General features: G+C 37.2%; 1 protein-coding gene and 2 long non-coding RNA genes across 8 annotated transcripts; 2 read left to right on the top strand and 1 right to left on the bottom strand.

Annotated features, from left to right (window-relative positions):
• The first annotated feature begins 317 nt into the window (after positions 1–317).
• Positions 318–12,420, top strand: LOC133743173 (disease resistance protein At4g27190-like). 6 transcript variants are annotated; one of them, XM_062171006.1, is made up of 13 exons: positions 318–688; positions 802–889; positions 1,085–3,450; positions 4,103–4,480; positions 4,579–5,055; positions 8,168–9,024; positions 9,104–9,215; positions 9,297–9,470; positions 9,579–9,625; positions 11,042–11,112; positions 11,665–11,801; positions 11,989–12,060; positions 12,267–12,420. In XM_062171006.1, the coding sequence occupies exons 3-7, from the start codon at positions 1,087–1,089 to the stop codon at positions 9,132–9,134; spliced, it is 4,107 nt and encodes a 1,368-aa protein (XP_062026990.1). In that variant the 5' UTR covers positions 318–688; positions 802–889; positions 1,085–1,086; the 3' UTR covers positions 9,135–9,215; positions 9,297–9,470; positions 9,579–9,625; positions 11,042–11,112; positions 11,665–11,801; positions 11,989–12,060; positions 12,267–12,420. The 6 variants fall into 6 exon arrangements, with proteins under 6 accessions (XP_062026990.1, XP_062026992.1, XP_062026993.1 ...); XM_062171008.1 differs by having other exon boundaries at positions 11,619–11,801; XM_062171009.1 differs by lacking the exon at positions 9,297–9,470 and having other exon boundaries at positions 11,995–12,060.
• LOC133743176 (uncharacterized) lies at positions 5,573–8,158 on the bottom strand. The gene is made up of 2 exons (XR_009862991.1): positions 7,786–8,158; positions 5,573–6,997 (listed from the first exon to the last, which is right to left on the bottom strand). It is a non-coding gene; the product is annotated as an uncharacterized LOC133743176 (long non-coding RNA).
• Positions 12,421–12,542: 122 nt separating the features above from the next.
• LOC133743175 (uncharacterized) lies at positions 12,543–13,424 on the top strand. Its single transcript, XR_009862990.1, has 2 exons — positions 12,543–12,615; positions 13,111–13,424. It is a non-coding gene; the product is annotated as an uncharacterized LOC133743175 (long non-coding RNA).
• The last annotated feature ends 4,391 nt before the right edge of the window (positions 13,425–17,815 follow it).

Here is a 17,815-nt window from a genome sequence, read left to right as displayed (position 1 = left end):
ACAAGACTATTTCGTCAAAGAAAATTGACTAGCAGGTATGTATGTTAAAGACACACTGATTGCTGTGGTCCTCACGCACAATTTGCTGGGCCTATCTCCCACTATGATGAATAATTTTGTCGACCAATCATGCATGCCATCCTAATTAGCTTTTTACTTTCTTCCACTACTTTAGAAAAAGCCTAATTAAAGTTTGATTTTTAGGCCAACTATCACTTTGTATGGGAACTGTGCTCTGTTGTCTATTCAATACTATGAAAGATTATGAATCCAAATCTCATAAGTATCATGGCATGAATGAGATAGTGCGTAACGTAGCAATAAGCAAACAAAATAACTAATCCCCAGAGCTTAAAATTTAGCAAAAATAGTTAAGGAAGTAATCATTGTATCGATGATAATACCACTTCCAAAATATAGTTAGCTTGAAAAATAAGAATACATGTAGCTGCGAGCTAAACATGCATGATGAAGAAGACTATTAGTCTATTATTGATGTCCTGCAGTTGAATGGAGACATCACTATTATTGATAAGATGCTGGCCCGCATAAATAATGTTGTCCAGCACTCGTGAATCATGCCACCGACGCTACTGCTAAGGCGACGTTCATTCCTTCTCTCACGCATTCAAGCTTCACAGTATTGTTGCTCTGCTGCTTTTGGATAATCTACCTCTCTGAGAAACAAGTATTGCCTCTCGATTTCCTGGTTTTTCTTATTCTGCTCATGTCTTATTATCTGTTTTTTTAGTATATATGCATGCTCTCTGTTTTTACTTGCAACTTTATTCTCATCTACAGACAGATTGTTTTCGCATTCCTCATCCGGTGTTCTGAGGGAAGGATAAAGGATTTGAAGAGCTAACTAGCTTCTTTCATACCAGATAAGGTACGTTCTTCAGTTTCCTTGATTGTTTACTTTTGTTTCCTCTTGTAGTAGTTTTACTTTTTACCCCAACTCTTCTAAATTTCTTATGCATCTACAAGAGACTTTATAAGCAGGAACCACGCATGTTTGTCTTATACTCGTGTAAATCATATTTAATTGATATATGCGGGTGTGTATTTATAAATACTTGAACAGAAATGGAGATTCTTGCTGCAATTGCTGGAAAACTTGCCGAGTTCACAGTTGCACCAATTGGACGCCAAGTGGGTTATCTAGCTCACCACAAAAGCAACCATCAAAATCTGCAGACCAAATTGGAGGACTTAAGTGCTGCCAGGGATGAGGTTCGACATAAGGTTGATCAATTTAGGAGAGGAGGTAAAGGAATCGAGACTGCTGTTCTGAACTGGAAGACAAGAGTGGATGCAATCATCACAGAGTCAGAGGAATTCCTGAGAGACGGCCGCCATGCACAGACCGAGTGTCTTCATGGTTTTTGTCCGCATTTGGTGCTCCGTTATCAACTAAGCAGGAAGTCAGCAAAATTGGTGGAGAAGATTAATGAACTTCATGGAAAGAAGGAGTTCTCCAACTTTGCATATGATGTTCTTCCACAAGATTTATGTCTTTTATCTACCGGGCATTACAGTACATTCGATTCAAGGAATTCAGTTGTTTTGAGAGTCATGGATGAACTGAGAAATCCTGATACAGAAATGATTCTGGTATGGGGAATCGGTGGAGTAGGGAAGACCACACTCGTTGAAGAAGTTCTTAGGCAAGCTAAGGATGTTAACTTATTTGATGATTTGGTGATGGTGAGAGATGTGAAAGAGAACCCAGACCTTGAAAAAATTCAAAAAGAAATTGCCATGAAGTTGGGTATGAGCATTGACGAAAAGCATACTCTAGCTGAAAGAGCGCCCCTTCTAGGTGATAGGATAAAACAGAAAAGGACTCTTGTAGTTTTAGACGATGTTTGGGAAAAAATTGATCTACTGGCTGTCGGAGTTCCCCGTCTGGTGAACCTTAAAGTATTGTTAACATGTAGAAGCCGAAAGGAGTTATCATTGGATATGCGAACACAGAAAGATATTTCGGTTGATGTTTTAAATGAAAAGGAAGCATGGAGTTTATTTGAGAAGATGGCTGGTGATGTTGTCAAAGATAGCCGCATACGAAGCGTAGCAATTGAAGTAGCCAAAAAATGTGGAGGTTTGCCTGTCTTGATTGTTACGGTTGCAAGAGCTCTAAAAGACAGAAACAAGTTGCATCATTGGAATGACACCTTGAGACGTCTTAGAGGCTTTGACAACAAAGAATTGACCGAAAAAGCATACTTGGCTCTGGAGTGGAGTTACGATCAGTTGGAAGATAAAGAGCTTAAGCCTTTGTTCTTGCTTTGTGGGATTATTGTAGTTAAGAACCATATTTATTTGACAGACTTGTTGAAATATGGTTTTGGTTTGGATTTGATTAAAAATGTCAATAAAATAGAAGATGCACGAGAGGCATTGTATACACTCGTTGACAAGCTTAAAGACTCTTGCTTGTTGCTGGACAGTGATATCAATATGCATGTTAGAATGCATGATCTTGTATGTGAGGTTGCTACACAGATTGCATCCAGAGATCGACATGTCTTATCAGTTGAGTATGGAGGTGAACTAAAAGAATGGCCTGATAAAGATTTCTTTGAAAGGTGTAGTAAGATGTCTTTAAAATCCAGCAATATTCCCATGCTTTCTGAAGTACCTTGGGAATGCCCGAAACTAGAAATGTTTCATTTGTACGAAAAATCAATCCCTTCCAACTTTTTTAGTGAAATGGAGAAACTGAAAGTGTTGGGTTTAACTGAAGTGTGGATGATGTCACTGCCCCCATCTCTTCAGCTCTTGAAGAATCTTCAGACGTTGTGTTTAGAAGAATGTTGGTTGAAAGAGGTAGCTCTAGTTGGACATCTAAGCAACTTAGAGTTTCTTAGCTTTGCGAGGTCCAACATTAACCAGCTACCCAAAGAAATAGGGCAATTGATTCGATTGAGATGGTTGGATTTGAGTGATTGTGTCAGACTTCGAGTGATTTCACCTGGTGTTATTTCAAGGTTGGAAAGACTAGAAGACTTATCACTGAGAAACGTCTTTCTCAAATGGGAGGCTGAAAGGGGAGGAAGTAATGCTAGTCTTTTAGAGCTAAAAGACTTGTCTCAACTAACTGCATTGGAGATATATATTGAAGATGCAAATATTCTTCCATCATACTTGTTCTCCAGTAGGTTGGTGAGATACCAAATACATATTGGCAATGTTTGGAAGCACGGATATGAAAGAAAGAAGACTATGGCTGAAACGACCCTCAACACGCTAAAACTGAAGCTCGCTCCCAGCGATGAATTGGACCACGGTATAAAAACATTGTTGAAGAAATCTGAAGATTTGTCTTTGGATGGAACAGAGAGTGTTAAAAGTATTGCCCGTCAATTACATGTTGAAGATTTTCAGCAACTGATACACCTCCGTCTCCAAAATAATGTTGATTTCACCTATATCATTAATAGGAAGGTAAATTTCTTTGGCTTTATTTTGATCTACTATTCAATGATTAGGTTATCTTTTTGGTTGACTAATGATTAAGGTATCTTTTATTTTTGAGAAGAAACTGAAGTTTTCTAGAAATATATATGGGTATTCTAGCAACCCATTCTTGATTGTTGATAACATTTCTTGGTGGGCCATCCATTAGCAAATTGGATTGCTGTCGTTTCTACTCTTAAAAAGGAAAAGAAAAAAAAACACACAAAAAGGAAATTGGATTGGTGCCAGTCACCATAAATATAATTTCTTTTAATGAAAACGATTTCCGTTTCTTTCCATAGATAGAAATTGGTCACACATTAAATCTCGCAATGTATGGTAATATGCTGCAATTTTTAGAGTTTAAGAAGGTTTATAATGACATTTATACCTTACCAGTCTTTTTTTCTTTTTGATGAGAATAATGTCATTGTGGGGTTCATATTTGGTTGAGCTTGAAAATTAAGAATAGATGAGCAAATAATATAATTTTCCTCAGGTCATCGACAAATGATTAGAAGGTTCGTGACTTGGGGCATTTTAGACCTTGTACTTCCAGAATTACATAAAGTTATAACTCTGTATTTGGTATATACACATAGGCATGTAACAATGTATATGAATTGTGTACTACATGCAGGTTGTGTTCCCCAACTTAACAACCTTGAGCATATGTAGATGTGACCATCTAAGTTTCTTGTTCTCATTCTCTATGGCTAAAAGTTTGGTGGAGCTCAAACATCTTGAAGTATCCAGATGTGCAATAATGGAAGAGATAGTATCAGCAAGAGATCAATCCAACGGAGAAAATATCGATATCAAGTTTTGTAAGTTGGAAAGTCTAATACTGGATAAACTCCCAAACATCACTGGATTCTGTACTGAAAGTTGTACTGAATTTTCTCCCGTGACGAAATTTGATACGGAACCGGGGGCATCCATCTTTGATCCTACGAGTAGTAAAAAACTTGATGTCGAGAATGAGACTGTTGTACGAGCATGTCTTTTTGACGCACAGGTAATTTAAATAATTGTTTCTAAATCTTGCTATGACTTCTGCTAAATATGTCCACTTGAGATAAATTTGTAGGTTCATAACATGAATCTATGTTATAGGTAAAATTTCCGAGCTTGGAGAGACTGAAAATCGATGGGCTAGGGAAGTTGCACGCGCTATGGAACAATAAATTTGCTGATCAAGACTCTTTTTGCCAACTCAAAGAAGTTGAAGTTACATATTGCAACAGTCTGAAAAAGATCTTTCCAGTCTCAGTAGCCAGACGTCTCCAAAAGCTACATTCACTGTATGTGAGTTGGTGTGTTGAAGTGGAGGAAATCATTACTGGTGAACAAGGACTAGAAACAGAGTCTCCTCATTTAGTGCTCCCAAAAGTAACACGTGTGACATTTTCTGGTTTGCCCAAACTAAGTAGATTCTATCTTGGGATTATTGCTTCCAAGTGGCCGTTACTCAAACAACTATACATTTCTGGATGTGGGAAAGTGAAGATGTTTGCCGCAGAACTTCCAATTTCTTCAGAAAGACATGAGCCGAACCCTCTAATTGAACAATCTCTCTTTCTAATTGACAAGGTACACCGTTTTCATAAATGAAATTTCTCCTTGAAAATTTTCATTGTGAATTTATGTGCTAAACTTTTAGTTTAAATGATGATCAAATTCTTTCTTAACATGTAGAGCTTTTCAACTGCATTCTTAAAAAAAAATCATTAGAACTACATGTGAAATGTTTTTTCAAGATTAAATGTATCAAATGATAACATCCTCTTATTGTCTTATCTATGTCAATACTATAAATTTTCCCAATACACACCGATTCTTTAGTGCCCTTAGTCCCAATACACAGTGATAATGGTTGCTGAAGACAGCAGGATATTATGCGGCCACTAATGAGAATTCAGTTCCCTCTAGTCTATTGAAGATTTGTAGGTGCCTTTCGGCTAATCACCACCAATAATGTAATAGTGGAATAACGTCAACCAAGACTAACTTGCATCAAAATCAGTGCAACAACCACCATCTAATATATTGGTGTCTTTAAAATGCCACTGGGATCAGTGGCAAATTTATGAGGCTGGATTCAAAAAAATAACATTCTTGACCGTACTTTATATTGTATTCTAAAATATATCATTCAACAACATTGAAAATCACATACACCCATCAAAATTTAAACATCAAGACATCCTCCCCACCCATCAATATTTAAACATAAGACTTTCTCCCAACGGCTGCAACCCTTCTTTGATAAAGACAACTTGCAAATAAAGTCATGTAATTAGTTCCTATTTTAATAATTACATAGTCAACTAATATCTTAATGCTCATATAAAAAGCATTATGGTAAACCAGAATTGGCTGTATTAGGAGATAGCAAAAAAGCCAAGGATAAATCAGATAAATGATAAGAATACAAAAGTTTGAATCCTGTTCACTTAACTAAAAAGGAAAATGACAAGTATTACTTGCCTACTAGTGTCAGATAAGCCTAAGACATTTGCTTGTGCAAAGATGCATGATCTCCAATACGTGTTCTGCAGTGTTCTCCATTTGATTTATGCACTCAGGCACACATGCACGTACAGTAAATTCCCAATCAGAGTCTAGAAAATAGAATTAAAAAAATCAAAACAAAAATGATATGCAAGCCCAATGTTAAACCAGATTCCCAGAATAAATATACCAAGTTAAACTGGATCCCAAAATTAATCTCACAACAATACCAAGCATAAAATTATTTGTACTCAGATAACAGTGTGTAACTATATGATTAAACTGTGTCTTTTGTTGAAGAATAGATAACAGTGGTAAATACAATCTATTATTTGAGATAACAAAGCCAAGTATGGATCAAATAGAAAACTAGTATAAAGTTATATAACATTGAACCTGCATATAAGTTGCAAAAATGTTTGGCATTGCTGTCTTACCTTAGTCGGATGCAAAAGGTAGTCAATCTCTTGGTAGGTTTCCTATCTGTAGAAACTCTTATCATTTATCAAGCATGATCTTGTTGTTCAGTTAAAAAGACAAATGAAATGCAGTAAGCAAAAGAACAAGAGATTGTGTTATATAATCCACAAAGAAAAAAATTATATCCTTCAAAGCAAGAACCTAGTAATTAAGCTTTTGGCTATCAAAGTATCACTATTTTTGATACCCACAATGGATAAGATATGTGATTCACCAGGGATCAATGAGTAGCATGACCCTCTTGTAACTCTGCTCCCAAAGAAGACCAATTGTAGACCATGAACAGAGACATAACCCTCTCCCAATTTAGCTCATGTGCCTTGTTAATAAATGAAATAGGAAACGAATAAAACAAATAACATAGCAGGAACTAACTTGGTGTAATTCATAAATACAAAACACAACCTTCAGGAACCCTACTATGGGGTCTCTCGAGAACTGAATTTTCAAGTTTTAGCTGGTCTTTTCTAACAAAACTCCAACTATAAGAAAATGAAGTAAACTTGAAGTGAACCAGGCTCAAATGATTCATTCATAATGCCTACAAAAAAACAGACAAAAAATGTTCCAAATATGTTACTTTTTGGATCAAATTTTTGAATATTGAAAGGGTGAGTGTCTCATAAACCTTGTATGTGAGAGGATACTTGAGATCACAGTACTACCAAGATCTTCGATTCAAGGTCCTGAACGGACTGTCATTTATTCAGTAATTCATAAATCCAAATCAGGTTTACATCCCCAACTTAACATCACTGCCAACACATTTACACTTCCCATGGCAAACATATCCAAGTTAAATCATCACAGTATCACTGTAAGCTGTTTGTGGGTCTCATAATCAATATTAGACCAACAATACCGATGCAAGACTAAAGAAATTTTAGTTTTTGAAAATATTCATAACCAATAATACAAATTATCAAACACGTTCAATCTGTAATCAAGTTTAATCATAAAACATAAGACATGAGCAACATGGGAGGGCGATATTCACAAGAGCTACAAAAGCATTATTTGCACTAGCAGACCAATCCAATCAAATAAAGTAAAATTTGACACTGTACCCATTAATATGGATGACCGATCCAATCAAACAAAACACTAAACTTGATGACCTGCAACATGCGACCAAAAACAATCCGACCTATACAGCTTTCTCCTCCAAACTCAATCAAGTAAGAACTTATAACACCCAAAACCCCAAATTTCTTAAAAACACACAAACAAAATTTCATCGGAGTAAAAATGCAAGCTTAAAGATTGAAGCTTAAAAAAACATAGAGAGAAGAGAAACAAGTTGGCGGAGACAGAAGCAAATGGGCATACCAGTCGAGCTTCTTCTTGGTTGAATCAAATTCAGATGGGGATGCTTCCTCTCCTTGGAAATTGATTGGCTACTGTGGAGATATGGGGAAGATAGTCGTAATAAAATTGAATACACAACAAGAAGAAGAAGAATTGCTGAAGAATCGTATGGACAAGAACGAAACTGTCATACGTGGCAGTCTTACAATATTATATTTGATTTCTGCTTTTATTAATAATCCTCCCAGCAGCCCAATTAATATCAAAATCTACAAATTGATGAAAATCCAATATTAATTAGAGTATGAGGTCAAAAAAACAAATCCTAATAAATTTCAAATAATCCGAAATTATATGCTGTATATATTTAACATCCATACATGCATGCCTTCATGTATTTCAGGATTCATTCCCCAATTTAGAAGTCTTAACCCTGGAAGTTGCGGGTGAGATTTGGTACGGTCCATCATCATCCCCAGCACACTTCTTTCCCAAATTAAAAACTATTCGGTTTGTCAACTGGGCAACGTTCTCCAAGCAAGCCGCAATACATTTCCTTGAGAAATTACCGAATCTTGAGGTTATACAAGTGGGCTGGGATGATGTTTCCACGGAAATATTTGTGAATGAAGAAATTAATGGGCTGGTTGCACTTGGGAATGGGAACTCAGCTGTCAAAACTTTGGCGGTCCGTGGCATGCCCAAGCTCTTGCAATTAGGGAATGGGAACTCTCAAACAGCGGGCCCACTTTTCCCAAACTTGGACGCTCTTTATGTGTTTTCCTGTAAGATGTTAAAGAGTGTAGAGTCATCCGCAATATCCTTCCGCAATCTAACAACTCTGAGGGTAGACTGGTGTTTTGGATTGGAATACTTGACAAGTTATTCTGTAGCTCAGAGCTTAATGCAACTGACAACACTGGGTGTGAATGATTGTGGGGGCCTGAGAGCAATTATAGGGGCAAGCAACGAAGATGATCATGATACAGGAGCAACTTGTGAGATTGCTTTCACCCGGTTGCAACATTTGACACTTTTGGGTCTACCAAGACTGCAAGGCTTTTGCTCGGGAAATTGCATTGTCAAACTCCCATCCTCAACAGAGTTAGATGTCCGTGGTTGCCCGATTGAGTTGAAGATTTCTTCTGAAGGGGTCCTGCTCAGTAATCGAAATCCAGAAATAGCAGAGGAGGTAGATGATAATGATGATGATGATGATGATGATGGAGAAAATGAAAAAGATGAGGATGTTGGCACGAGGTATGTGTTCATTTGCCAAACATGTTATTACAATATATATATGTCAATACAATCAACTCACTCTTTCTGGTTTGCCTAGTCTCCAAGACATTGAAGATAGACAAGAATAAAATTTCGACTCTTAAAATCGCAACTCAGGCGAGGAGAAGAAGAACAAACACGGAGCTTGAAATTCTTCACTGATTGATAAGGTTGGTAATTCAATTCCATTTGTTTCCCATAAATTACAAGGCTTACTTTAATTTGTTCATCTGCATTTTGACGAATCACAGGAGCCGGATATCGATGACATTTTCCTGCTGTGTTGCTGCTTCTCGATGGGTTAACTATTTCACTTGATTTTAGTTGTTTTTGTTGTTGAATTGTGAGCATGGATATTTGATGGGTTGCCTGGAAATATTGACTTAAAGCTCTACTAACTTGTGTTGGTGGCACACATATTCATAGTGAGTTGGGTCATTGCATATAAATGAAAACAAATCTATTTTCTCATCTCGACATGTTATATGTTTTCTGATAAATAAAAAACCAATTTATTGGATTTTGATTTACAGACGGATGAAGGAGTTTCAAGATCCCCAGGCTAGGGATGCCATTGAAGGTATTACACTCTCAATTTGTTTATATGTTGTGAAATCAAGTATTGTCAGTACGAACATGGTGTTTTGTTTGATCGATCTGTTTCGATGTGGGTGTCAATGGAGCTCTTTTGCAAAAGCTGGTCTAGGGTCTATGCTGCAACTTTCACTGAGTTTGTGCATGTCAAGCTGAAAACCAATATTGCCAGCATAATGGTCTTATCTCTTATTGTCATCTTCTTCTTCTTCTTCTTTGCATCGATATGATGTGAACCCACCAAACATGAGAGTGAGAGAGATTTGATTCCCAGTTTGATCAGATTAGCCTCTTAATATAATGATCTCTGTATCAACCTACCTTTATGAGTTTCTGGATTGGTTTGTGTTGTGTATGAATTTTTAATTACATATTTAAGCTGATTAGTTCTCAAAAGTTGCAAAGGAATAAGACCATTTCAGTATACAATTTCCCTTCAATCTATACCGTGTCTATATTTTTTTGGCTTCAACCCTCCAGGTTCCAGTTGTTGATGGCTATTCATTTCCTCATCTTACAAAGCAAATGAATGTATTTGTGTACCAAAGAAGAGGGACGAGGGTTTAATAGGGGTTTAGTACACTTTCTTCGTACAGGATTTCACCAGTTGCTATAGAAACAGATTATGCCTTGGGAATTTGGTAGGGTAGGTAATTGCGAGCACTACAGTAATGTATTCAATTTTAGGATCTTGCGTTTTAGAGTCTGTTTAGAATCATCTTGCGTTTTAGAGTCTGTTTTAGCCTCCAATTGACTCCCCTGTTTCCCCTGACTGCTAATATCTTTCTCTTTGTTTTGATCTTATCAATCTTTTTCCATTGCATTTGAGCTTCATTTTATATACAGTAATGGTCCATAATTCGGTGTTCTTATTGATTTATGAGGTTCCTCAAACCCATCATAGACTCTGTAGTTTGTAACTTGCTATCAAATCTGTACTGCCATTGATGATTTCTGATATTGAAGACACAGCCTTCAGCATAATAGCCTTGTAGGTGTTTCAGTTTACTGCAGGACAATCAGTATTAGTTGTTTCGTTTTATGAATTGGGTATCGCTGAAAAAATTTATGTTCCTTACCGTCGGCAGGTGCATTTGAGATGGCGTGGTTATTAATTATCTCTTCTATGATTGTAATATAGATAGCTTTTCTGTTCAAAATTCTCCATGGTTCATACTCACCTTCCCCACACGCAAAAATTACATGTCCTTGTAATTAACACCACTATGTCACCTGAATGGAAAAGAAGGTCTAATTTGATTCCTAGAAACCCTTTTTCTCCAGTACAATTGTTTAACTTTTATGTTTTGAGAGAGAAAATCTGTTATTGGTGGCAGAATTGGTAATTTGATCCATAGGATTCTTTTATATCATGTTAAAATTCTTTATCGCATTTACGCAGGTTCTTCACTCCAACAATAAACTACCTCACTTCAAGAGGGCATTATATTCACATCTTACGCTTGTCAATTGGTAACACTCTTTCATCCCTATATATCTGCATCCTTTTAAATTGAGTGGCATAAACTGGGCTATTAAACTCTTCCCTTCTCCTTTTTGGTATTTCTGTTAAATTTATATCTCTATATAACTTAAGCCATAAACTTTCTCACAGATAAAAAAATGTTGTGCTATTTTTTCTCTTAATAGCCTTGAACTAAGAACTGTTACACTTAAGTAAGTAGGTTAGTGTATGTAATTTGTTTGGCATTCCCATGTGCCCATGCCTTGTTTGTGAATGGTTATTTTCCTTTGATATTTCAAGTGTATCAAATTTACAAGCACAAAATTTGGACCTTTTCGTGAAGATAGTTAAGGTCATATGACAAGAGAGTTGATGAAAATAAATATATTGCAGTAAGGTCTTCATTGGTTTAGGACTTTTAACAGTACTTAAATCTTCTTATTTAAAGCATCTTTTCTTTTGAGTATCCAAAAGATAATTTATAGGGATCGTGGGCTATCTCTCTTTTTTTAAGAACACGTTTTCAAGCCAAGCTGATCAAGACTGTTAAATGATGTCAGTCGCTGTGAGATTGAGTTGAAGATGTCTTCTGAACGTGTCCAACTCAGTTATCCAAAACCAGAAAGAGTACAAATAGCAGAGGAGGCAGGTGATAATGATGATGGAGAAAAAGAAAAAGATGCCGAGTGTTGGCACGGTATGTGTTCATTTGCCAAGCATCTTATTACAATGTCAATACAATCAACTCACTCTTTCTGGTTTGCCTAGTTATATTGCCAATACAATCAATATATACATAAATATGCTAAACAGCACAACATGTAATTATCCATTTTTCAAGTTTCATACTGATTCTAATTAATGTTTTTATGCTTATTTGTTAGGCTCAGTGAAATATTTCAACAGGGCAGGCTAATTGCTGAAACAGACATTGCCAGACTCCATTTAAATTCACTGTAAGTAGTATGCAGTTTGCAACGAGTAACATGAAATAAATTAGCCTTATTTTTATTAATGTTATGCTTCAGAACTTGAATATTCTGCGTGCTCTAATTTGACATTGTATCTTCAATTGTTCTGACAATTCTTTGCTCCACCTTCAACATTTGCGTTATACTTGGTGCCTTGTTGCTGTTGCTGATATTATCTTGTTTGAGATAAGCCTGCAAGCAAGCTCAACGAAACAAGTCCAGAAGGCCGGTGTAAGATTGATCTGCCGCGGCGTATTTGTGAAATGCTTGGGATGCTTACCATGAAGAATGAAGAGGCATATAGTGGATGCCCTGTAATGTCACTACGTCAGGGTATATTTAAAGGCATGAATTCTCATTTCTATCCTTTCCTATTTTAACCCTTAGAAGGGGAAAACTAGTTTTGACATTTAATTCCAGTTTTTAAGCTACTTTTCTGAAGCTTTTCAAGACACATATTACTATTTCAGGAGGTCAAAGCATTTTATGGGGCGAAATGATAATGGGATCATGGAGAGAGTGTCGAAGCTAAGTTCCGCGGTAAATATCATTTCCTTTCAATTATTTCTGTCATATAAATAGTTATTAGTAGAAATTTTTCTGCTGTACTTACGTGTGTGTATTATGCATTATTTGAGTAAATCAAGTTGGAGACTAACAGTAATAACACAGTTAGTCCAAGGTGGTCTGTGGTTCACCAATCAATCTTGTTGAGGCAATTTGGTGATAGTTAGGTCTATGGCTGGCAATTCATGTTTCCTGGTCATGCTTTTTGATCATGTGGTTAATCATGTCATTTTATTGTTTCAGCTTTGCCAATTCATTTTGTTTTGAAATACTGACACAGCAAAACACGGCACTACGACACAAAAATCCGAACGCAAACACAGCATATTCTGTCAATTTTATGTCATTATATTGTATGGAACTATGGATCATCTCCAATATTGTCACAAGCATGGTGGTTCATGTGGTTCCCCAGGGAAATACTTAACAATCTAACTGTATTATATATTGTCCATGTTCTTTTGTCAGGTTGGGCTGATTGGTGCAAGGCAGAGAACACAGAGGCTACTTGAATATTTAGAAGATCAGTTGGTTAAAGCTGAATGAACAACCTATCAGTTCATCAGAGCTTTAATGAATGTGTTTATATTAATTCTTTGGCTCCCAAACAGATATTCTTTTAGTATCTGTATTACTGTTTTCTAAACTCATCTTTTTGTAAGACAAATTTGAACCTCAAGGTAGCTTTCATTCTTTTAGGCCTGAAAGTAAATGTTAATTTTCTCATGTAAGCACTATATTAAACATTGGTCAAGTGATTGCCTATCGTATTTGTCAAATAAGTGGCCTTTCTGGTTACTCTTCTAAAGTCACACTAAGATGGGAAGAAAATCTTTAGGTGTACCTGAAGAAACATTCACAAAGAAATCAATAAACGATCACTAGCAGCTTATACTAAGAATTTAAAGATAGTATCATTTATTGCAACACATACAGTTTAATTTCAATTGAAGTTTTTGGGGGGAGTAGGCTGACATTTTCTTAATTTATGATATGACTTCAGTGAGTTGATCAGTATTGTATGAAGGAAACTACCAAAAGGATAGATGAGGTCAGCTGCCTACCAACTTCACTTTGTTCAATGTTTGATATACTGTTGTCTCAAAGAAAATTGAAGTATATATGACAGGTTATGTGTAAGAAACTAAGAATATGGCAGTGAACTAAACACGCATATTGCTTAAGAATTATTATTAATTGATCTCCAATAGTTCAATTAGACACATGCAATCTCCTTTTATTCTATATGTACTAGTAAACGAGATTCTTTTTTTAACATTGCTATGGAGCAAATGACAATGTTGACGCACCAGCATCGAACAAGAACCTGTAATTTGCTTGCTAAGTGTCACGGGCCTAACTTTGCGATGCGCAAAGAGGACCGCATGGCACTTATTGGTAAGCAAATCCAAGTGAGTACCTTGTAAGGAACAATGAAAGCCACACGATATTAAAATGATGCTAGCAGCAAGCAAGAACATAATTATATAAATGTTGGGCAACCACGATAAACAAATGAATAATCAAAAAGAAAGACCCCAAGCACGATGCTAAATAAAATAAATTATATATATTGTAAATTACCAAAAGACCCCAAGCACACAAGCAACCAACCAAAAGCTTAACTAATGACCCTGGACAAGGTTGCTTGCGGCATTACAAGTGCGGCCCCTAACACTGAGTCACGCCCAAAATGCTTGGACCATCTCTACTGATTGATGAAACTGCCATGCAAAGCTCATCGTGCTGTTCGAAGTCCAGGAACAGTGTTCTTTTCTCCAACTCAAGGTTTGCTTCCTCAAAGTGAAGCGTCATGGATGGTACAGTATATATTAATCTGGTAACACCATTCAAACCCAGTCTTACTCTTCGATCTCCAATGGTTCCCATCCATACTTATTATGAAAGTACTCCACCACAGCTTGCCTCAGGATCAAGAATGCCCCCTTAACAATGTGACTGTAAGGAGCTCCCGAATCAATGACCATTCCTCCGCAGGTCTTAAACAGGTTGAAAACGATTTGGAGAAGAGCTCCATTCAGACTTATACCATTCAGTTTTAAGAAATAATGGTTACTTTCACCTCCCAAAAATCGTACATTAGGACCTTTAAGTTGAGCATCATCACCGAAATGTAATAATGCTTGGTCCTCGACAAGATATCTCCTCATAAAGTTTCTAAAATCACACTCAAAATTTTCACCCCCACAATTTGTCACTAAAAGATTGGACAAGAGTTAAAAATTTGGGAAACCTGAGTATTGATTATCAGCCAATCGGCCCGGCCATCAAAAGTACCCGGCTGCCGGAGTGAATAGTAAATTTGCTAACATGATACTTTATTCCTCCCGGAGGAGGATCAACAAGTTTTGTACTTGCAATGGAGATGAAGGCGAATGTGAATGGAGATCGTATGCAAAGAAGACAACATGGTTGGGCCCTGAACTGATTATCTCAACTTAATTTTGATGCAATACATGATCTTTTATTTATGCTTTCTAACGATTGTCTTGTTGCGTCCCGTATCTCAATTTACCAGTTTACTAGTCATTTAGGCGGTAAACGACAATTACTTTCACTTTTTACTTTGTTTCGATACTTTTAGTGGACCAAAAAGTTGACTTTTTGTTAGAGTCAGTTTTTCATAAAATTTCCTTCACAAAAGTTGTATAGGACATTAAGCCGAGTCTGTGGACACATGGCACTCTTAAATAGGAGTTGGTATGCAAAATTTATGGTCAAAATACTAAAATTACTGTTCATGATAATTTTTCTATAAAATGAGGAGTTACTGTGGTAAGTTTCCATTTTCGGAAACTTACCCCCGAGAGTTTCTCTCTCTCCCCCCCCCCCCCCCCCGACCTCATCATATTCTTCCGGAGATATCTCATCCGTCCGGCAACGGATTTTAACGCCACATGTAATGTTGGAAAGCTCTCGTCGTCCTCTTAAATTCTAGGGTGGTTTGGTAGCTTGGCTTGAACCGTGGAAGCCTGGAAGGTGCAGCAAGGAGAAGAAGAACACAGCATTGCCGTTTTCTCGGGTTTTGGTTGGAACTCGAGTTTCCGGCCACCTCCGGTGACAATACTCAGTGGGTCTTAGAGGTCTTGGATCATACGTCAATATCTCAAAGTCTCTTGGTCCAATTTAAAGTGTGCAGCATGAATTGCAGGATTGGAGATCTAGGGTTTCAAATTTTCCTTCTTTGCTTTTGTGGACGAGGTACCGACCTATTGCTCAACGAGGATCCATACGCTTGGGTGCCACGTTAGCTGTATACTAGGGCTGGGTTCGGATCGGTTCGGTCCGAAAAGTTTGAAAACCGAGTCCGAAACCGACACTGTCAGTTCGGTCCGGATCGGTTTTTACAGAATGAAGAGACCGATGATAAACCGACCAGGAAACAGTCGGTTCGGTCTATCGGTTTTTCGGGCCTAGAAATCTGTTTGTCCAGAATCTCCAGATTGACTCATTAACTCAAAGCATTCTGCATCATTGCAAAGTGCAAACTGAAGGAAAGTAACAAACTATACAAACTATGCAAAGTGATTGCAAACTGAAGCAAACTAGCAAAGTAACAAACTATGCAAACTAAAGCATCCAAATGGACCAAATCTGCAAACAAAAGCCAACAAAAGAAAAACTCAAGTAGATGGTTGGTCTGTGCCAGTTGCAGAAGATGGTTGGTCTGTGCCAGTTGCAGGGACGACAGCATTCTCGGCAACTTCAGTGTCGGAATCGGAATTGGGATTTGCATGATTCGAATCGGTATTTGAATTGGGCTCGGATTGGGAAAGGGATTCGATTTGTGGTGTGTTTGAGGTGTTTCCAGTGGAGGAATCCATGGGTGATTCCGTGATTGATCGAGAAAATCACCGGGTGAAACTGTGATGGCGGAAATGTGAAGAAGAAGATAAGAATTAAGAACTGAAGGTAGATGAAATTGACTGAACTGAGTGAAGAGTGAAGACGGCTTCGTTTAGGATTTAGGTCGATGAAATTGGGTGATTGCCTGCACCCAAGTCCACGGTACTCTCTATAGGCTTGACTGAGAGCCAATGGTTATGCTACACGTATAAAGGTTCATTTACCGGTCCGGATCGGTTTTATTCGGTTCTGCAACTTAGTGAAACCGAAACCGATGTCAGTTTAATCGGTTCGGTTTAGCCCGAACCGAGGATTTCTGTCTTCAAACCCGACCCGAATGGTCGGTTCCGGTCCGGATCGTCTCGGTTTCTCGGTCCCTCGGGTCAAACCGCCCAGCCCTACTGTATACTGTGAGTGGGTTTTTGTTTTAAATGATGATGCATGCGTTTATTTCTCGAATTAATGCTTTACTTAATTATCATATTATTTGTCGAGCATATTAATTAGTTTCGGATATTATTTGGTTTTGAATATTTATTGGAATATTGATTGGATTTTCCATCATGAATTTCGGTCGTGAGTTTTCTATGCTCGGATTTGGACTTATGATTTATAATGATATTCGACGAATTATTTTCTGAGGTGATTTCCAGAATTATATACTATATTTTTATTCGTCGATTTTGAAATTTCAGAAAGATTTTCAAAAATGGGATTTTTGATGGAAATATATTTCTTGATTATTTATCGGCTTTCTGTTTTGGCATTGGAAATGCTTTAGAGATGATTTCGGTTTTGGGTTATTGTTTATGAATCTACTTTAATTCCAACTATTTGCTTATCGATTTGAGAATACTTTTAACGTGTGGGACACGTCATTGATTTACTTTATTTTTCTCTTGACATTTACCGAGTACGGTTGGGAATCGTACTCGTGTTTTCCATTGCGAGATTTGGGGAAGCTTTATGGATTTATAGATACTGGTTTTCAAATGTTTCCTTCACCATACTTGGGTTGCTTTATTTTTAGTTCTCCTCCTCACGTGAGTTGCAGTCGAGGCTCCTCCTCACTTACTTTGTGTTTGTGGGTCGAAGTCGAGGATAGAGCCTTGGAGGCTCCAACCCGAGCCTGAAAGGCTCCTTCATTGTATGGTGATTTCTTCTTCCCCATACTCTACTGTTACTTAACTAGTGGGGCTAGTTCGATTTTATCTTAACTAACGTGCTGGTATGTTTTCCTGAGATTCTTGGATTTAAAGATAAATGTTTTATCAACGTTGCATAAAGGAAGAACACGTGGGAAAGT

This window comes from Rosa rugosa, chromosome 4 (genome assembly GCF_958449725.1).
Source record: "Rosa rugosa chromosome 4, drRosRugo1.1, whole genome shotgun sequence".
NCBI lineage: Eukaryota > Viridiplantae > Streptophyta > Magnoliopsida > Rosales > Rosaceae > Rosa > Rosa rugosa.
This window is presented reverse-complemented; position numbering and strand designations above follow the sequence as displayed.